This window comes from Vidua chalybeata, chromosome 7 (genome assembly GCF_026979565.1).
Source record: "Vidua chalybeata isolate OUT-0048 chromosome 7, bVidCha1 merged haplotype, whole genome shotgun sequence".
In the NCBI taxonomy this organism is placed as follows: domain Eukaryota; kingdom Metazoa; phylum Chordata; class Aves; order Passeriformes; family Viduidae; genus Vidua; species Vidua chalybeata.
Window position 1 is genome coordinate 29,561,397 of NC_071536.1, and position 21,490 is coordinate 29,582,886.

General features: G+C 43.5%; 1 protein-coding gene across 1 annotated transcript; it reads right to left on the bottom strand.

Annotated features, from left to right (window-relative positions):
• Nucleotides 1–998: 998 nt before the first annotated feature.
• Nucleotides 999–20,839, bottom strand: MUC13 (mucin 13, cell surface associated). Its single transcript, XM_053948444.1, has 17 exons — nt 20,782–20,839; nt 18,162–18,218; nt 17,465–17,542; nt 16,308–16,370; nt 15,160–15,258; nt 14,539–14,601; nt 13,927–13,989; nt 12,346–12,471; nt 11,351–11,457; nt 9,687–9,745; nt 8,152–8,303; nt 6,740–6,865; nt 5,510–5,621; nt 3,929–3,966; nt 3,196–3,283; nt 2,761–2,965; nt 999–1,887 (listed from the first exon to the last, which is right to left on the bottom strand). The coding sequence occupies exons 1-17, from the start codon at nt 20,837–20,839 to the stop codon at nt 1,837–1,839; spliced, it is 1,545 nt and encodes a 514-aa protein (XP_053804419.1). The 3' UTR covers nt 999–1,836.
• Nucleotides 20,840–21,490: the final 651 nt, after the last annotated feature.

A 21,490-nucleotide genomic window follows, 5' to 3' on the forward strand; every position in this document is an offset into this window, starting at 1 on the left:
AGAAAACAAGACCAAATCCCTCCCCATCCTTTGAGCAAGATATCATGATCAGTTAAATCCAACTAGCCCTGCTCCTGTGAAGCCATGCTGAGCATGCAGAGATGCACACAGATGGTGGGGTTGGCTGAGGCCAACAGAACCTGGTCTCCTACAGACCCTGCCAATGGCAGATGCTGTGCAGCCAGGTGACAGCAGCAAAGGGGACAGGAGTGAACTGGAAGAAACAATGAAACCTCAGGAAAACAACAGAGAGAAAATGGCACCTTTTCTCACCAGGCTACTTCTGAGAAAGCAGGGTCTACCTCCTTTTGCTACAAAAGCCACATGAGAAAGATCAGGACTATTTAGGTCTCAGCTTTCAATCACTTAGCTGGCAAATAGGAGCTGGTTTTGATCATGGAGAGACTGGAAACAAGCATCTGCATGGCCATCCTGGTACTCTGCAGCCACATCCAGTGTTCTCTACCACTGACCCCCAAACTTGTCATTCAAGCTGAAAGACACTTCTTTTCATCTGGGCCATTAACAGCTGCCATCAGACAGAGCAGCTTGTCCAGCTGCACTAACTACACAGTTCCCACCAAAAGCAAGCACTGAATATTGGTGCCAGTCTCACAACAATAAACATTTTGACTTCATTATAACTTAACATTTCTGAACTGAGTGAAACCAGGGTGCTGATCTAACTAGTCTGTGCACACTTGTGCCTAAATTCTGCATAAATTTTAACATAAAATAGTCTCTGGAATTAAAAAAAAAAATCACTGGGAGGAACATAAGAAAGCCTTGGTACTGAGAAAAAATAACATTTAATAGGAAAAGTTGATCTGTGTATATAAAAACCAAACCACAAAATACAACAGAACTAAATGATTCTTTAAATGATTGTAACCTATAAATATATGTACATATGTGTGCATATAAGCATTTTATATAAATATAATGTTAATGCCAGTCAACAGATAATGCACACTCAGTAAAATACAGTAAAATATAAATTCTTTTACAGACAGATTTATTGACTGTATGCTGTATGTAAGAAATTTTTAAAAAACCCAAACACCAAGCTTATTATCATTCAAACATAAAGACTGCAGAAGAAAGAAAAATGCTAACATTTTCCACAGGAGCTAAAAATGTAAAATCAATGCAGTTTTGCAAGATGAAGAAGAATAATGTTTGTTTGGAGATATTGTATCTCACCATTGTATTGGGAAAGGTCAGATGTGTGTGGAAAAGGTCAGACAAGTGCCACTGCCTCAACAACCCATGTCAGCAGAGATCTGAACAGAATGCTTTCAGGTGGGAAATACTGGGGGATTGAGGAGGGTGAAAAAACCTGTATCTAATGTAGTAAAGTGAAACATGTCAGATTCTCATGAAAAACAGTTTTCATCTGCCCAAAGCTGTAGTTCAAATTAAGTGAGCACAAATCCAAGTGAAGCTCTGGGTACTGACGTTTTTCAGCATCACACATGTTGCCTGGACCATCTTCCAGAAGAACTGAAAACCAGCAGGGTAAAAATCCTGGTATCTTGTGTACACTCACTCTCTTGCCAATGTACTGGCCTCATTGAAGAAGTCTAATTGAAGCACATTAGTTCTTTTAAAAGAAGTCCTCTTCTTCTCCCTACTCTCTAACATTTTTCCCTTATTTCAAAGTTGTCCATGATCTCTTTCAAGCAGGAATCTTCTTCTAGAAAATCTTGAGAGAATCTGGAGTTAAGGACATTGTTGTCTCTTCTGCTGAAGTAACTGCATTGGTGAGAGGCTGTGAAACTCTTTGCTCTGACCCAGTGTTGTGGTGGTGGTCCATCCTTCTGCTGCTTGGGTCACTCAATATCTGCTCTGCGTTCTAAAGCCTCTGGGCTCCCGTGATATTTCATACTACAGAGAATTTTTAGACAAGAAAAGAAGAGAAATAAGGACTCACAAAGATCATCAAGTCTAACATCTGCATGAATGGCCCATACAGGGTTTGATCCCACAACCTTGGTGTTAACCCAAACTGAGATAATCTCAAGCCTCTGCTTCCTCTGTGGCTCCCTTGCAGAATTTGAGGATAAAACAGGCTCTTTTTTTTTTTTGGAACATGCCTTCCAATGACACACCTCTGCTGGCCAGGCTCCCCTGAGCCACAGCAGTGCAAAAACTGTTCTGAATTACTCATGGCACTTCACACACCTTTCCCCTCTACAATGCTGCAGCAGCTGCAGCTGCTCTTGCTGTGAACGATGCAGAAACAGCCAGGTGGGAGGACACAACCCCTGGGCATCAGTCCCAGCTTAAACTGACTGTGAATCTTGCATGAGGCTGCAGATGGGAGGAGCCACTGCAGCACCTGTTGACTCTACAGCAGCCTAAAAGAAGCTCAGGTAGTAGCAGCTTGTGATGCTTGCAGGCACACCTGTGCTGAGGGATAAGTTTGGTGCAGACAAATATCCTATGACACAGCAGACCACTGGGCAGCCAAGCTCTTGCTTTGACCCTTGCTTTTCATATGTCCCTCCTGTGGCTCAAGGATGACTACTGGGGCTTTAGAAAGGTCTTCATGAGTGTTGATCTCTGCATTGAGGAAAATTTCTGTATTAAGAGAATTTTTTCAGCTGCAGCTACAGTTGTTTGGGTGCCTTTAAACCACTTTGGCCTTCTAGACCAAGGGAGGATGTACAGAGGGGAGCTTAGGTTCCAGTAACGTCTGTAGCCCCCAGTGCCATTGTTCAGGAATTCCATTCCCACAGGACTATGTGAAACACTTACCAAATCATCATAATCCCTCTCTGGAAAATGATCTCTATTTGTGGAACGCATCTCATAGGGGTTGTTTGGCTGATATCCTGGGTTTGCGTGGCCAGAAGTGGTCTGGACCCTGGGGAACATGCTTGGTTTATCATGAGAGGTATTCATGTCGGAATACCCTGACTTCATCAGGCTCCTCTTCTCTGGATTTTGTTTGTGCTTTGCTCTTCAGAGGAGATGAAATAATAAAGGAGATTTTAAAAAACTGTTTAGTGTGCCTTACTTATTAAGTCCAACTTAGTGATTTGTCCACTCCCACCTTGTTTTGAACACTCCGCCCCATTCTGAAGCACGCAACAGATTTTTATAGCATGGGGTTTTTTTTAGCTAGTGCAAAACCCTTATTTTGAACACACAGCAAAACAGTTTCTATTCAACTGTAAGAAATACTCTTACCTGACTGAAATAACAGAGACTGCTATCACTAAACTCAGGATAATGGCTCCAAACACTGTGCCCACTATTATAAGGACGAGTTCACTATCTGAGGGGAAAAACAGCAAAAAAGAAATGTGTAAATTAATAACAGTGAATATGGGAAGGGAAGGGAAGGGAAGGGAAGGGAAGGGAAGGGAAGGGAAGGGAAGGGAAGGGAAGGGAAGGGAAGGGAAGGGAAGGGAAGGGAAGGGAAGGGAAGGGAAGGGAAGGGAAGGGAAGGGAAGGGAAGGGAAGGGAAGGGAAGGGAAGGGAAGGGAAGGGAAGGGAATTTATTTCCAGGCTCCTGGTGCTTACAGCATTTTGTGCACACAGAAAGATGTAAATTAAGGATCTGCATTAAAGACCAGCTCTGATGGATGGCTATTTTGACCCCAGCTCTAGGTCCTAATGCTAGGCACAGAATGGTTTTACACATAGTTATAGGTGAGGGACAGGAACAACTGGGAGGATGTAGGGATTGTTTCAGCTAGTATTGATGCTAAATTATGTAGTTAGGTGTCAAATAGGCTCTTCCCATGCCCTAGGTACATAAGACAACAGAGAAATGTCACTTTTTTCCCCCTAACATAGTCCTTCTATAAATGCAGAATGGTGGCACCCCTAAAGGCTACCACTGGTTATCTCAGCCAGATTAAGCATTACTAGGTATTTTTCAAGACCATAATTAAAAATCAGAAATTCTTTTACTTACAATCAGTGCAGTCCTCCCCAGAGAAGCCCACTGGACAACTACAGGAGAGAAAAAAGAAAAAAGGGAAAGAAAGAAAAAAGGGAAAGAAAAAAAAAGGGAAAGAAAGAAAGAAAGAAAGAAAGAAAGAAAGAAAGAAAGAAAGAAAGAAAGAAAGAAAGAAAGAAAGAAAGAAAGAAAGAAAGAGAAAGAAAGAAAAGAAAGAAAGAAAGAAAGAAAGAAAGAAACAGAAAGAAACAGAAAGAAAGAAAGAAAAAGGAACAAAGAAAGAAAGAAAGAAAGAAAGACAGAAAAAGACAGAAAGAAAGAAAGACCGAAAAAGACAGAAAGAAAGAAAAAAAAGAAAGAAAGAAAGAAAGAAAGAAAGAAAGAAAGAAAGAAAGAAAGAAAGAAAGAAAGAAAGAAAGAAAGAAAGAAAGAAAGAAAGAAAGAAAGAAAGAAAGAAAGAAAGAAAGAAAGAAAGAAAGAAAGAAAGAAAGAAAGAAAGAAAGAAAGAAAGAAAGAAAGAAAGAAAGAAAAGAAAAGAAAGAAAGAAAGAAAGAAAGAAAGAAAGAAAGAAAATATGATCTTTAGGGTCCCTTTTAATCCAAACCATTCTATGATCACAAAACAATAGTATATTTCCCCCTTTTGTCAGCAATTTCTCCACAAAGTGTGTTCATTTCAGGTTTCCTCTTTAACCCCATCTTACTGTTAAATTATTTACTTTCATTAAAGTGAAACAATCTGAGATTTTCAGAGTGATTGGTGATCTCAGCACTTAAAGTTTCAGGTTCTCAGTCTGAAAAATGTTAAGAGGACCTAATTTTTCTAAAGAACTAAACTCTGCATTTCTGAGCCGCTTAGAATTGCCATGCAATGTCTTTAACAAAAGCCTCAGTGTAAGGCCTGTAAGGACTGGTAACTCTATCTTCCTCTCATAGTAGTTTCTTATATTTAAAAGATACCAACTTTATGGTAAGAAATGTTCAATTTGCAGCAGTAACAACTACAAAAAGAGCTGAATTAATGAATATGGGGAGTGTCTCTCTGTTTATCCACCAGAGCAGAGCACAACCAGTCACTCACTTGGCCTCACCAGCAAACACCCTTGTTCTGTTCTGATCCTGAACTGACAGAAATCATTTCAGGGAGAAAACCAAGCAGGAATAACATAGGTCTGAAAGGTGTCGGGAAACAGTCCCCACTGATACCAGTGCAAACATTCCAGGGACTGGAGGCACGTCTTGCTCTAATGCCTGTTGCTTACTAAACACTTCAGCATAGCAGCTCCCATGGCTCAGCCACGCTGTCAGAGCAGTTTGTGTTTATGTGGTGTAGTACTTTATCCTCTTCACTGACTCACGGGTGACCTTGGGTCTCCTTGCCTTTCCTCCGAGGTGTTATGAGTGCACACAAAAGACTAATGCCAAGGAGTGAAAACACCACAACTTGTGACACCCCCTGCTATCCCCCTTGGGCACCTCTCTGCACCTCACCTAGCTGCAGCCTGTTCTTCTGGGTTGCAGCTGGCCCTGTGATAGATGTCCTTCTCCCCTAACTTCACCTACAACACAGGAACACAATAAAAAGCTGAGTACTCACGCCACACATTCTTCAGCCTCTTCTTTAAAGTTAATCATACATCTGCATGTTGTACCATCTTCTTCTTGTACGCAGTACCTGTGTTTCATTGCAGAACAGTTTTTACTGCAAGCTGTGTTTTCAGGGAGAAAAACATGAGTGAATTGCAGATAGAAGATTATTTTATGGCTCTGGCAACACACAGCCACCCCTCTCCTGTGCTTTAAAGCATCAGAATGGCTTTTTTAGGACTGTACCTATGTAAAGCAAAAACTGAAATATAAAATCACAAAAATAGAAGTAAACAGGCTGTGTTCAAAACCATCCAACTTCATCAAAAAGGAAATCTGGCTAGGCTGCATTTCCATAGGCAAGCAATGGCCTGAAGTTTGATCTCACAGCAGATGATTTGTATGGCAAACTTTATCAGTTTTAGTCAGGCATGGGACCACAAAGGCCTACACTGGATCACATCTCACTGCGATTTATTGTAGCCAGCTTTCATAACTTTATCATGGATTTTTGCATTCTTTTTTGTTTTTCTTAAAATCATACATGACAGACTTTTTTTTTACTCCTGTAGTGTGAAAGTTTTCGTTTCCATGAGAAGAAAATAAGGTATTTCTAAGAAAATTAGGTACATCACATGGCTTTGGAGGGTAGCTAAAATATAAATAGAGCACTCACTAAAAGACTCAAAACAAGAAAGTAAATAAAATCCCAACAACTAACAGTTCCCAAAAATGACAGAAATCATTCTTCTCACAAAAGCCTGTCTAAATCAGGTAAAGCAAACCTAGAATTATGAACAAAGGACAGAGCCTTAACAGGCTATTGTAGCTCATCGTGAGACTTTCAATTCTGTCAGCTTCCTTCAAGTAACATGTAGAATTTTTTTCCCAAAATATGTCCTAGCAGAGAAGGCTGTGAATATAGGATTCAATTTGTTCCACCCTTTACCTGTTTAGGTTTCTGTTCTTACCAGGACTCTAAAAATGCATTTAAGGACTTGCCTACTTACTGGTTTCAGTGATGATTTTATCAAGTTTTAATAATTTATTCTACTGGAATAAAATTATAGGTTTTTTCAAAGTGAAATGTGAGGATGTGTTTCTGTGGCTTTCTTAAGAGGATGTACATTCCCTGATTTTTTGAGGTCAGCACATTTGCCCAGCACCTTTCTCAAAAAGGGACCGAGACAGAATAAGCAGACCAGCCTTTCAGGGATAGATAAAGCAGCAAGGTTCTTACCTGAACAAGAACGTGTATCCCACTTTGTCTTTTCTAAATAAGGTTTGCATTTGCATTCGGGAAACTCTTCCTCTTCACACACTGTGGTTTTAGGATCACATTGATAAATATCACAATGTTTTGCCACTTTAAAAGAGAAACAGGGAGCAATCTTGAATACCCTTTCATAGAAAGCAGTCCACTTGCCCAGCAAATCATAAAGCAATTATTTAGTAATTCTAAATAGAAAAAAATTATAAGTCCTTTTATTGGGACATCAATATTGCAGACTTTTGGATCAGCTCTTTTTTTCCTCCTTGCTCTTTAACAGTTGAGGTCCTGTTTCCCATCACATCTTCCGACCTTCTGTTTCTCAGCCTCCTACAACAAACTCCAAACCCTCCTGGCTCCAGTCTATGGAAGGGGACATTCTTCCTGTAAGTTCATATTCTGAAAACTAGCTTTTTTACTCACCTTAAAAAAAACAAACCCTACAGAGAAAACCCATAACTATTCTCCTAGTTTTTTTTCCACAACTGAACTGTGAGACCCAGATCCCATACAGCTCTAGAGAGATATAAACATTTATGGGTATGCAGCTCATTTCATGAGCAGCATTGGTAGTACCCTGTTTGCCCAGTGTGTTGCTCTTTAGATCCATGTCCTTGTGGTGGGGATGGTTGAAAGCCCTCAGTGCATGGCATGCTGTAGAGGGGTGTGACTGCACTGGTGCCATGGGAGCTCTCACTGGTTTTCTATTTCCTTCTCACAGCTGAGGATACAGTCACCTTCAGACAACAAACTCAGGCTTTAAGCCATGAAATGGACTCTTCATTATTAGCTATGCCTTTTAAAAAAAGCTGATTTCAAAATAGAAACTTATATTAAAACAAAAAAAAAAAAGAAAAAATATCCTTATTTTAATCAGGAACTCTTTCTCCCAGTATTGCACCTTTAATAATGCAAGACTTTACTGGTTTAAATCAACAAATCCCTTAGCTCAGTAGCTAATAAGTGTGGCCTCATTCCAATTACCATGGCTTATTATGGGAGAAGTCTAAAGAGGGTTTCATCCTATTTTGCCAGTAAAATACTGCCTTAATCTCAGAAACATAATATATATCTGTATATATTTTATCCTGATTTTTCTCACTTCTTAACACTCAGCAGGTTAAAACCACCATGCTATTGCTTACCAGGGAAAAATATTTTCCTTTTCTTCTTTACACAGGGAGTAGGAAGCCTTAATAAGACAAAAGAACCTACCACTGAATTGTTGAATCTTCAAAATTCCCCAAGACTGAACATTCAGCTCCTCAAAGTCAACAAGGCTTATGATTTGATGGGCTCCTCTGCCCACAGAAATCTTCCAACCAGGTTTAAGAACCTCTGTTTCTGCTGATTAATTGCTTCCCTAGCAAGGAGTTACATACCATTATAAGAAGTGACAAAGGACTGGGGACTCTCTTCAATTGCACGTTGTACTGCAGAGCTAACTGTAGTCGCATTTTCGGCTGAGTTCCACGTGAACAGGTTTGTCACTGTTACATTCAGTGGAGCATCATTTCTGCTTTCACTTAGATGTCTGAAAAGGACAGATAGGACCATTTTAAAGTTTCACATAATCCATACGGATAGCAAGCTAGATGCAAAGATGAGAGAAAATTTCTGCCAAATCTCCCTCTCTCCCCCAGCTTCTTTCTTCCCATAACACAGGTAGCTGCCAAGAAGAGCTAGAAATGAGTGTAAGTCTTGCTCAGGAATACATTAACAGCCATCTTTCCAGTAGGTCCAAGTGTATATAGGTAGCTGCTGGATTTAATGATAACAGCACTGCTCCTTTGTGTGCTATTGATACACAGCTGGCATCTTCTAGCTGGGTTAACCTCAAACTAGCTGCAGTGTGGAGAAACCACATGTCTTAGACTCTAACTTTCACATGATTCCATCAGCCTGTGGTGTCATCCAGGCATGACGTGGAGAACCGACCCTGAAGGGTGGTGAAGATAATTCAGGGTGCGACCACCATGAATGCAGAAGGGTCTGTTTGCGATGTAGAGGTATCTGTGCAAGCTACACACTGTCTGGGTTGGGTTCAGCTCACAGCAACCTCCCTGGCATGAGGTGGAGAACAGCAGTGACTTCCCTGTTCTTCAGCTAAACCTCATGCTGCCAGGATATGCACACAAATATCCTTAAGTGGCAGACTGCTGCAGTTCCTTGAGGTGTTACTGTGCCCCACAGCTGCTCACAACTGATCTGCTGGAGCAGAGCCCCCACAACTCTGCCCCCACAACTCTGTTAGAACAACATTCTGCTTAGCTGCTTAATCCCTGGGGTGCACTGAAGGAATTGACACTGAGTGCTAGCATGCCAGGTTTTGCTTGATAGGCGTTAGGAAACACAGAGAAGCTGGCAGAGCTCTGGGGACAGTAACCTGTAACAGATGGGGATGGGAAAAAAGAGACATTTCACAGGGTCTACATAGACCAGCAAGGCACCTATGCCCACAGCTACACCACAACCCGTTCAGTAGCATCTTTGCTCAACCTACCATCAGGAGACACCAAAAAATGCACAATAAAATACATTTGCTATGCCTTCTGTAATGAGGGTTTTTAAATTAAACTGGGATTCCAAGATGGGTAGCACTCCCAACAGTCATAGGAGCTCGGCATTAACTGTTAGAATTTCAGACATGTCAGATATCACAGCGACTGCTAGTTACAGCACAGTGCTGTATCCTAGATGGTGCTAGAAGCAGGATATACAGTGTAGAGCTGCCTCAGCCTGCCCATTTCACAGACATACTGGGGTAAAAATGGGGCCAGCATCCCTCCTTTATGGGGAAGCATTCTGAGCTGAACTCATCCCATACCTTTTATTGAACTGAGAACTTCACAGGAAACAGATTACAATGAGGTATGTGGAAGTATGTACTGTGCAAAAAGCAAACCCGCAAACTTACTGAATTTTTATGATGACAGTTTCTTTATAGTCATGTAGATTTTCAAAGGCCTTCTTAAACTATAAAAGAGAAAGAAATTGGAGTTCAAGACAAGCAGAAACATAGACCAAAATCACATGAACCACTGAGGCTTCAGTGGTAAAGTTTTAATACAGAATATGCTTCTAATGGCACAAATAAAATAAGGTGATGTGTTAAATGCACCAGGCAAGATATTGCAGAAGAGGAACAGTGGGATGGTGCTGTAGAATATGGATGGGAGGGCAGTGGAGGGATGGAGAATGAATGCCAGTCTGGGTTAACTGGCTGACAGTTACAGATACCCCTTTGCAAACTCATTGCTTAGGAGGGTGTCTCTGCAGCACCAATCTGTGTATAAGTAGGGGGAAGAGGGAGAAGTTGACCTCCTCACAGATGGCACGTGTCCCTGAGAGGCAGTGAAGTGGGATCATCAGGGGTCGATCTTGTGGGAAGAAGCAGTGATGAAAGCATTTGGGAGCTCAACAGGATCAGAAGAAAAGTCACTGCTCTCCCTCATCCCATGTGAAGTAGGGAACAACGAGTGGAGGCAGCTGCCTTCAACTGCCACAAAAGCAGGAGGCACCATGAGAAGAGGATAAGATGTGTAATTCAACTGAAATGAAAGATGAACTCTGTCTTTCTTTGTAATAAAATTCAAATTATTTTCTATGCTATTTTCACTTTTGCATTCTATTATGTATCTATTTTAGTCCTGCATATGATGCTCTTCTGCAGCCATATCATGAAAAAATGCTGGACAAAAAAATTGAGAAAATATTTTTTAACATTCTGGAGGAACAACTTTTGGTCACTTTCTGAGACAACATTCATGGTAAGCTATATAATAATATGCAGAAATTGATAACCATTTCTGATCATTCCTGATTAACATAATGAATATTTTTTAATCAGATATCTGATAGAGTTGCATATATATTCTTCCTTACTGCCAGAAAGAAAAATAAGCAAATCCACCTGTTTCAACATGGCAGTATAAATTAAACTGATCATCTTATTTCTCCAGGAAATCTATTACCAGATTTTATGTATAATCATAGAATTATAAAAAATGTGCAGTATCCATTTCACTAATAACATTAAAATACTAATACTGGCAGACTTATGGAAGAAGGTTATTATTGGTATTTAGAAACAGCTGGATACTCATTCGGAAAAGTTTGTACTATGTGGAACCAACAGTTTTCTTTTAAAAAGAATATTAAAGTTGCTCATTTTTATTTGTACCATTGAGTATTATTGAGCCTTCAGCAAACAGCAGAGATCAGAAACTCAATAGGCTGGAAAAATTCACTCAGCCCCATTGTTTCTGGAGAGGGGATGGTGAAAGATGCAGAGCAATTTATGTGAGAACTCCACAGAACAGAAGTGGTACTAAAAATGCAGATATTACTTCAGGGATTCCCTTCACTTCAGCAAGAGCCATGCATGTGCTCATCTGAGGGCAAAGTTCAAGTCTTTTATAAATAGGCCTAAACTAATGTGAAGCATTCTTTGAAAGAAATAGATCTCTTGTAGAGAGGAACTCTTCTAGGCCCTACACTAAAGAGAGTGTGTGTCCTCTCTGTCTGCATGACATCCAGTATAGCATTAAATAAATGGGGGAAAAAAACATTGTCACTCACAAATGCTGATACACTGTTGAACACGTATTGATACTCTGTGGAATTTACATTTTGAAGATTATCACTGTAAGGTGCTTTCACATTAATGGTGGCTGGGTATACTTTCCCTGGATTGAGAACAGAGAGTGTAAATTAGAAAGCATTCAAGAAAGTCCAGTTTCACCTTAGAGTTCTACAGCCTTTAGGGATGGGGAAATACAATGCAGAAAATAAATCAGTGCTATTTTTCATATATGGGAGGGATCAGAAGAGGACAAATCAATTCAGTCACAATGGGGGATGTACTTTGGCTGCCAGGGAAGAAGGCAGGATCCTGCGCCCAACCAATCTGTCCTGATTATGAAACCAAGTAACATTAAACTGTCAGCATGGCCTTAAGCTACAAGACTCTTTGCAAGATGTTACAGAATGTAGTGAGAAAAAATGTATATTAAGGACTCCAAATTTGCAGCTATTAAGCAGCTAATGTGGTTCACAGAGAAAGTATTTCAGAATCAACCTGTTTCTTAAGCTTCACAAGTAAATTTGAGAATCCCGTTTGCTGATCCTTAAACAAGAAACCCTATTTTCTGACATACTTGGCCTTCAGAAGCATTTCAGAGATGCATTTCCACAGGACTCTGATGAGTGTTTAGCAATGGGGAAAATCAATATGATTGTTCATAAGTTTGGTGCTTTTTAAATCATTGTCATAAATATCCATGTCAGATTTACACTTGCATTTTTTCCCTGCTTTTCACTCATTTTCATCTCCTGCACCCCTGACAGAGAATTCCCCTTCTTTTCCTAGAACATTGACCTCTTTGGCTGTCACCATTTTGCGAGATTGCAATCTAGGTCGTTGTAGGAGTGGCTGCCTGCAAAGCAAGAAATCACTCAGCAGTCACTTTCCCAGACGGATTGTGTTTTCAATTGTAACATGACAACAAGCTGTATGGGAAGCAAAATTCACCTGAGCAGGTAACTAAAAGCACTGATGCCCTTCTGCAACTCACCTTTGTAACAATTCTCATTGCTGTAGTAGAATCCATATTGGCACACACAGGTGTAATTGCTTTGTAAAGAAATACATGTAGCTGAACTTCTTCCACACGGATCTCCACGGCAGAAGTCCACTAATTCTAAAATGAAAGATATTGACATTAGGGTTTTTGTGAATTTCTGCAACTACCAGCTCATATATAAAGTCATTCCTATATTGAATAGTTCATACATACTTCTGCTAAGGGAATCTACCCGGTATGTTTCAGAGAGTAGAGGTGCAATTGCAGAGCATACACCTATGCATCTTTCTTGTTTAATGCATAGTAACTGTTTTCCCTACACAATCCAGCAGGATATCACAGTGAGGTCATGGGGTATGGCTGAAATTCATTATCTGTCATATTGAGCATTCACAATTCAACTCTACTGAATACAACTAAAAGCAAATCAAAGAAAGAAGGTATATCAAGGTTTGCCAAAACCAGTGACTGTTAGAGAAAGACAGACTGCAATAGCCTGTGTGCCTTTCATACTGCACTGATACATACTTGCCTTATTCTGACAGTGTCATAGCACAGTCCTTTACTGCAGCCACATGAATAAAATGAGGGCATAAAGTGAATCATAATAGTATATTTTTTCAGAGTAATTATATATATTTTGTAAGGTTTTAGAGTATGTCTTTTATATCTATACATAATTTAAGTGGTTAATAAGTAATTAAAAGTTATATTTCTATAGATCTTATATATAGGATGGCAATTACAGTTCTCTTTCAAGATATCAAATTCTGTTTTTTACCCTGACTGTTTTTTTTTTACATTACACTACATAAGTACAGTCTCATAGATGTGACATTTTCTGTGAAATAGGGAAAAAAATAGGAAATCTCATTCATACCCCGAAAAATAAAAACACTCAATGAATTTTCATTTTCTATAAGGTTCATCTCCAAATATTTTTTCCAGAGAACCTAGTGAAGCCAATTTTTTTCCTGATGAAAAAATCCCAAGCACAAAGCTCCAACATTTGTGAACTCCACCAAACAGATTCCATTTGTAGCAAGGGCCCTCGGGGAGATACAGCATTAAATGGAAACACTTTGCCTACACTGGAAGGCTCTACTGGGGTGGAAAATGGTGGGGTATGGAGAGCTCCAAACAGGACACATGCATGGTCCCCCATGGACAGTTCCCGGCCTCAGCCCCACCCCAGGGGTGTGCCCCAGCTCCCCCCCTGTCTGTGCTCCAACAGCCTCGGGCACAACTCCCTGCAGGGCCAGGTCAGGGGTTGGCCTGAGCTCCTCTTTGCAGGGATCCTCTTGTATCCCTGCCTGCTGAAGGAGTCAAAGGCTCCTAGCATGAAAAAAGCAGTCTCCTCCAATCTTCCCCAGCACATTCTCCTTGCAGCAAAGGCCAGCAGGAAAAGAGGGAAGAGTGGAGGATATTCATGGCCACTATCTGGTCAGATTTGTCTCTTCTGGAAGAGAAACTTGGGAAACCTTCCTATCTGAGGGGGCTACAGTTTTCCCTGGGATTTAGTTACCGCAAGCTGTTCCTAGAAAATGCTGCCTGAGCATTTTTGCTTCTTACCTGGAGGTACTGAGGGTGGCATCTCTGTTGGGGCAGGAGCTGTTCTACTTACAGTACTCTTTTCTGAAGAAGGGAAGAGAAGAGTCATGGCAGCACTGCCTAGCACTGTCTGTTCAAAAAGCCTTGTCTGTTCAAAAAGCATCAGGCTGGGAGTGGAGGACAACAGGCACGGTCTGCTCCGTGGTCCCCAGCCATGGCCCCTGGTCCATCCCTCCTGGGATGTGCCCCAGATCCCTCCCTGCCTGTGCTCCAAAAGCCTCAGGAACAGCTCCCTGCAGGGCCTGTTCACAAGCTGGTCCTGGGCTTCTCTTTGCACGGATCACCTTGTATCCAGGCCTGGTGCAAGAGGCAAAGGCAGCAAGCATGGAAAGAGCAGCCTCCTCAAATCTTCCCCAACACATTTCCTTAACAACAACAACCAGCAGGGAAAGATGGAATAGTGGAAGTTATTCGAGGTCATGGGCTGGGTAACTTTGTCTCCAATGGGAGAAGAAATCACATTTGAAACCCAGGCAGGGGAATTCCTCCCTGCTTGGTATCAGCAGTGCTCCCTGGAACGTGGTTACTGCAAGCTGTCCCCAGAAGGGGAAGCCTGAAAGATTGTTTCCTTACCTGTAGGTTCTGAGGATGTCACCTCTGGTGGCTCAGTAACTGTTCCATTTTCAGTACCATTTTCTGGAAAGGGGAAAAGAGACATGGCAGCACTGCCTAGCATTGTTTAAAAAGCCTTGGGCAATTCTGTGTGTGTAGGACTAGTGCTGAGCAGGGAAGTGCCGTGGATCCTTATTTTTCACTCAGAGTCCTTCTCTCACACCCTGCTCTTGGACTCCTCCTTACCAGTAGCAGCTTTGTACCCTCCCTGCCTTTCTCCCCCAAGTGACTAATGCTGACTTGTAGGCTCCCTGCAGCAGCACTGGATCCCACAGCAGGCTCTGAGGCCTCCCATCCACAAGCACACAGCCTCTGCACTCAGCACTGCTGGAGCATTCTTTAAAATTCCATCTATGCTCTCCCAGAGCAGTGTAAGTGTGACTGCCTCTGCTAACACACACTCCTGTGCTGTAACACATTTCTGTGGACACTGACAGCAGGAATTGGCTATTTCTACCCCAGAAATGCTTCTTCTGCTACATCCTCATCAGCATTATCCAGACCCACCAGCCTGTGCACAGCCTGGAACATGGTTACTGCAAGCTGTCCCTAGAAGGGGAACCTGAAAGCTTTTCTCCTTACCTGTAGGTTTTGAGGTAGTCATCTCTGGTGGGTCAGGATCCGTTTCATTTCCAGGACCATCTTTTGGAGAAGGGAAGAAAAGAGACATGGCAGCACTGCCTAGTATTGTCTGTTCCTAAAGCCTAGGGCAATTCTGTGTGTGTAGGATGAGTGCTGAGCACAGAGGTGCCGTGGATCCTTGTGGGGCTGAGCGCTCAAAGCCCTGAGCAGCCTTGCCCAGCCTCTTGGCTCTGCCTGGCTGAGAAGCCTGTGTCATCCAATGTCCCCAGTGGCAAGACTTGAGCATGTCTCAGAGAAGCAGGGGATGGCCCCCAGCCCAGCTGTGCTCCCTGGCTGCAGCATTCCCAGCCAGAGGCACACACGTGTCTGTATGCAGCCACGATCCCTTCGCCTGCCCAAGGAGGCACACAGCAGCCAGAGCAACTGGGGGATGCCACCAGACTGTGCACAGCCTGCACCTCTCCACTCCCCCACAGTGGCCTTTGGCACAGGTGCATGTGGGTGGAAGCCAGAGGCAAAAGTCTTTCCCAGTGCTGGGCCATCTCAATGGGCAGGTGTGGTGCTGGCAGGAGGGACGTGCTCGTGCAAGCCCACCATGGAGGAAGAGCTGAGGGACTGAGCAGGCTGCCCCTCCGCAGGGTGATCCCAGCAGGAGCTTTGACCCTTCTGGTTGGGGCTCCCCAGCATCAGGCTGGGAGTGGAGGACGACAGGCACGGTCTGCTCTGTGGTCCCCAGCCATGGCCCCTGGTCCACCCCTCCTGGGATGTGCCCCAGATTCCTCCCTGCCCGTGCTCCAAAAGCTTCTGGAACAGCTCCCTGCAGGGCCTTGGGCACCTCTTTGCATGGAACCTCTTGTACCCTGCACCCCCTGCCCACCGGCACAGGAGGCAAAGGCAGCAAGCATGGAAAGAGCAGCCTCCTCAAATGCTCCACCACACATTTGCTTTACAGAAAAGACCAGCAGGGAAAGATGGAAGAGTGGAGGTTATTCGAGGTCATGGGCTGGCTAACTTTGTCCCCAGTGGAAGTGGAACTCAGAGAAAGCCAGGCAGGGTTATTTTTCCCTGCTTGGTACCAGCAGTGCTCCCTGGAAGATGGTTACTGCAAGCTGTCCCCAGAAGGGGAACCTGAAAGCTTTTCTCCTTACCTGTAGGTTTTGAGGTAGTCATCTCTGGTGGGTCAGGATCTGTTTCATTTCCAGGACCATCTTCTGGAGAAGGGAAGAAAAGAGACATGGCAGCACTGCCTAGTATTGTCTGTTCCTAAAGCCTAGGGCAATTCTGTGTGTGTAGGATGAGTGCTGAGCACAGAGGTGCCGTGGATCCTTGTGGGGCTGAGCGCTCAAAGCCCTGAGCAGCCTTGCCCAGCCTCTTGGCTCTGCCTGGCTGAGAAGCCTGTGTCATCCAATGTCCCCAGTGGCAGGACTTGAGCATGTCTCAGAGAAGCAGGGGATGGCCCCCAGCCCAGCTGTGCTCCCTGGCTGCAGCGTTCCCAGCCAGAGGCACACACGTGTCTGTATGCAGCCACGATCCCTTCGCCTGCCCAAGGAGGCACACAGCAGCCAGAGCAACTGGGGGATGCCACCAGACTGTGCACAGCCTGCACCTCTCCACTCCCCCACGGTGGCCTTTGGCACAGGTGCATGTGGGTGGAAGCCAGAGGCAAAAGTCTTTCCCAGTGCTGGGCCATCTCAATGGGCAGGTGCAGTGCTGGCAGGAGGGACGTGCTCGTGCAAGCCCACCATGGAGGAAGAGCTGAGGGACTGAGCAGGCTGCCCCTCCGCAGGGTGATCCCAGCAGGAGCTTTGACCCTTCTGGTTGGGGCTCCCCAGCATCAGGCTGGGAGTGGAGGACGACAGGCACGGTCTGCTCTGTGGTCCCCAGCCATGGCCCCTGGTCCACCCCTCCTGGGATGTGCCCCAGATCCCTCCCTGCCTGTGCTCCAAAAGCCTCAGGAACAGCTCCCTGCAGGGCCTGTTCACAAGCTGGTCCTGGGCTTCTCTTTGCACGGATCACCTTGTATCCAGGCCTGGTGCAAGAGGCAAAGGCACCAAGCATGGAAAGAGCAGCCTCCTCAAATCTTCCCCAACACATTTCCTTAACAACAACAACCAGCAGGGAAAGATGGAATAGTGGAAGTCATTCGAGGTCATGGGCTGGGTAACTTTGTCTCCAATGGGAGAAAGAATCAGATTTGAAACCCAGGCAGGGGAATTCCTCCCTGCTTGGTATCAGCAGTGCTCCCTGGAACATGGTTACTGCAAGCTGTCCCCAGAAGGGGAAGCCTGAAAGATTTTCTCCTTACCTGTAGGTTCATCTCTGTTGTCATTAGAGCTTGTCAGCTCTAGTGGGTCAGGATTTGTTTCAATATCAGTACCATTTTCTAAAGAAGGGAAGAGAAGAGGCATGGCAGCATTGTTTAAAAAGCCTTGGGCAATTCTGTGTGTGTAGGATGAGTGCTGAGCAGGGAAGTGCCGTGGATCCTTGTGAGGCTGAGCAGTCAAAGCCCAGAGCACCCTTGCCCAGACTCTTGGCTCTCCCTGGCTGAGAAGCCTGTGTCACCTGATGTGCCCGTGACCCCTTCTCCCCCAAGGGGTCCTTGCTTGAACACAAGGACCTCACCCACACTGCAGTGTCCCCTGCTTTATGGCCACAGCTGTGTCTGCCAAAGCTGTCACTTCCAGGGACAACCAGCCTCAGTCACAGGTCCCTGCAGGATCTGGCCACAGGATTCCCCTGGGCCATCTCTACAGGGATCCCCACCTATCCAGGCCTGATGCAAGCAGGTAAATGTGCCAAGCACAAAAACTGCAGCCTTCTCAACTCTTCCCAAGGCTTCTTCCTTGCAGCAAAGAGCAGCAGGGAAAGAGGGACTTGTGGAGGGTATTCACAGCCTTGATCTGGGCACATTTGTCTCCTCTGGGAGAGGAAACGTCTTTGGGGGCTGCAGAGCTCCCTGGGACTGTTCCCAGAAGGGGCTGTCTGGGGGCTTTGCTCCTTACCTTCAGGTGTTGAGCTGGGTGCCACTGTTGTTTCAGCAGGTGTTTCAGCAGGGGCTTCTGATGGAGGGAAAAGAGAGATGGCAGCTCTAGGGAACTCTTTGCACACAGGACAAATGATGAGCAGATAAGTCTGTGGGGACCCGTGTGTGTGTCTGAGCAGCCACACCTCTGGGCAGCCTTACTCTGCCTTTTGTCTGCCACAGGCCTTGTGCTGTGCTGTAACAGATTCCTGTGGACTTTGAAAGCAGGCAATTTCTATTGCAGGAATGCTTCTTCTGCTACACCATCATCTGGAGTATTAAGACCTTTGTTCACTTGACAGCAACTCTATGCATTTCTGACAGTATACATTATTTTTTTATCTTTCTATTCCTTCTCTGTCATCATTATTTCTGAATAAAGGGAACCCTGTGTGATATCAGCCAATTGGTGAAAATACTTCCTCAAATTTTGGTTTCAGCCTTTGTTATTGCTTTTATTCTTCCAAAATATTCTAGTTATTTATTTTTAAGTTGTTGGGTTTTGCTTTATTTAACCTGTGTCATTCTCAACTCTTGATATAAAGAATGAGTTCAGGTTTGAGGTGTTTGTTTGTTTTGTTTTTCTTAGATGTAAGAAGAACAAATAATAAACCAGCCTTGCTGAAAAATGTGATACTGACAAATGGCCAGTTTGCATCATGTAATCTAACTTTAATCTGAATTAGTTAATTATTATTATTAACTATTATTAATTAATCATTAATTTACAAGTTAAGAATAAACTTATTTACTCTGTGTGAATGCTGCTGGAAGCATAATTTTATCTTAAGCAGTAAAAGCATGCAGCTGAAAGACTAACATATTTGTGTCTAAAATCCATGCCACTATCACAGCCTGCACATCTCAGCAGATATTTGAAAAATAGACCCCACTTTTCTAGAGCTTTACAGGGCTTTGAAAATCCAAAGTGAGGAAAATCTTCTACCTTTTTTTTTTTTGATAGACAGTGTATCTCACATAGAAAAGGCACATGCAAAACACAATAATCCATTAGCCTCCTCTAGGTGAAGAGGAACATGAGCAATTGTGGCGGTTCCCTGCCAGTCTCTTGCCTCCACTGGTCATTGAGTTCTATAAACAGCATTATTTGTTCCCCAGTTAGTATAAATGGGTATTTTTCCTATAACCATGATAATATGAAGCTCTGCTGGCCACAGGCTGTTGGAACAGCAATCTGTTATAGAGCTAGCTTTTTTTACAACTGCTAGAGCTGGGAGGTTCTGGCTAACCATCGTCCAAGAGTACCCTTTGGACTCGGGAAGAACAGAATCCATGGTGCCAGCAGAGTGCATGAGCTGTAATTGAACCTTGTGGATGGGCTTGACAAAGGTAAGCTGAGCAAAGGTGGCTAATTTATGGCTCTGTGTGCCTAGATCTAACCTTCTATGTATGGAAACAGGATGTGTTAATGGGCTTGGGCATTAGTGCTGTGACAAAGAAATGGATGTTACCACCAAGGATATACAATAGCAGAGACATCTGGCTGCTGAGCAGGGCAGGGCCTTTGCCAGTACTATGCAAATGGACACATCCTGCAAAGCTTTTACAATGTTTGCTTAGAATGAAAAAGGTTTCTGGGCTTAGAATGAAAAAGGTATCCTGATGCAAAGTCTGATAAGTGAAAAACGGGTATTGCTTTCAGTAAGTCTTGGCACAAGTAATTTCACATCTTGCTATTACCTACAAGCCTCCAACCAGGAAACCAACCAACAGACAATCTTGAAGACTCCTATGCTTATGATTTACAGCTGAAAATTGGTCTGTAGCATACCGTGGATGTTGCTGGAAATACATCTGTTCATTCACACTAGTCAACAGAGACCCACAACCGTCTGCCACCAATTGCAAGATTAACAGGTCTTAATTCAGCTGATAACTCTGCAATTTTATCTTTGTATTAGCTAGGAGATCCTGTCCTCTCACAGCTTCAAGCTGCTACAAAACTCCTCATAGATATGCTTTACTTCTGCTAATGGTTTCACCCCCTCATACCTCTCACTGAGTATCAGGAAAAGGCAAGTTTACCTGTAGGCTCCGGCCCACAACTACCAACTCTGGCATAAGGCCAGAAAATGTATTAAGTAGCTTAAGGAATGACACCTTTAGTTTGAACAGACTGTGGTGCAACCCTCTTGAAAGCGGGTGGTGATGTTTCCATTAATTTATTTCAACAGGAAAGAACAAAAGCTCTGTGAGCCAGCTCAGGGGGAGCCGTTTTCCAGGCTGGCTGGTTAAGGAGCCTCTGGCCAAAAGGGTACTGGAGTGGAACAGTTGCACCTTTTGTTATGACTGTAACAGAGCTTGAATTACCTGGGTTTAGTATGAAAGTCCTGAAAATTTCTCTTGGAATAGCTGAATTGGGTTAATCATAAGCACCAGTGATTTTCCATTGTTCTGCAAACAAGGAAAGCCGTTGGCTTACAGTGACATCTTTCATCATTAATTAATCAAAATCTAGACATGCTGAATTATCTATCACAATTGGCTTCTCAACAGCTGCTGAAAGTCTTAGAAAATCCATTCACTGCCACATAATAGCTGCCTTGATAAATCACAAAACAGAAGATAGTGGTTCTTACCTTTCAAAAGGCTCAACACCAGACCGAGCCACACAGCGAAGAACACAGAGCGTCTCATTGCCACTTCTGTTGCTGCTGCCGCTTGCTGCTAAGCCTAAGAGAAAGTGCCTTTCTCTTCTGGCATCAGCTCATTTAAGGTCCCAGCCACAGGTAGAGAGCTCAGCCCTGAGCTGACGTCATGGTGGCAAGTGGCAAATGATAAATTCAAGCGGTGTTTTTCTTCCTCCTCAGGCTGGGAGGAGATTTCTGGACCTGCAGCGTTCTTCCTTTAAGTCATAAATACTTGAGATCTGTTGACACAAGGAAGTTACCGCTAAATAAGCTGACATGGGAACTGACAGTGCACCAGCTATCCCTTGCCAGCTTCCCATACCAACACCTTCCATGCAAATTAAATGAAGAGTGTAGTATAATGTGTTCTTAAAGTGGAAGAGGTGACCCCATCCCAAGGCATGCTAATTATGCACTTAGAAAAGAGCACCTGGGATCCACATGCTCACTCCTCTTGCAATAAATTACTAGTACAGACAAGCTTCATTCCTCAAACTCCAATTATTTTTTTCTTATAAACAAAATCTTATGCTAAAGCACGTCTTACTGATTAACAGGTTAAAATGAAAGAGAAAACACCTGCACCTCTGACATCAAAGAAACAGGACTGATCACTTCTGGCAGTGATCACGGCTGTTTTGCTTGCTGCCCTCTTATG

Excerpts from the sequence above, each read along its gene's own strand:
- MUC13 (XM_053948444.1), bottom strand. The coding sequence starts at position 20,839 with ATGAGACGCTCTGTGTTCTTCGCTGTGTGGCTCGGTCTGGTGTTGAGC. Across the intron at positions 11,458-12,345 it reads CAATGAGAATTGTTACAAAG|GGAAAGTATACCCAGCCACC; the intron begins GTGAGTTGCAGA and ends TTCTCAATCCAG. Across the intron at positions 1,888-2,760 it reads AGAGGGATTATGATGATTTG|TATGAAATATCACGGGAGCC; the intron begins GTAAGTGTTTCA and ends AATTCTCTGTAG.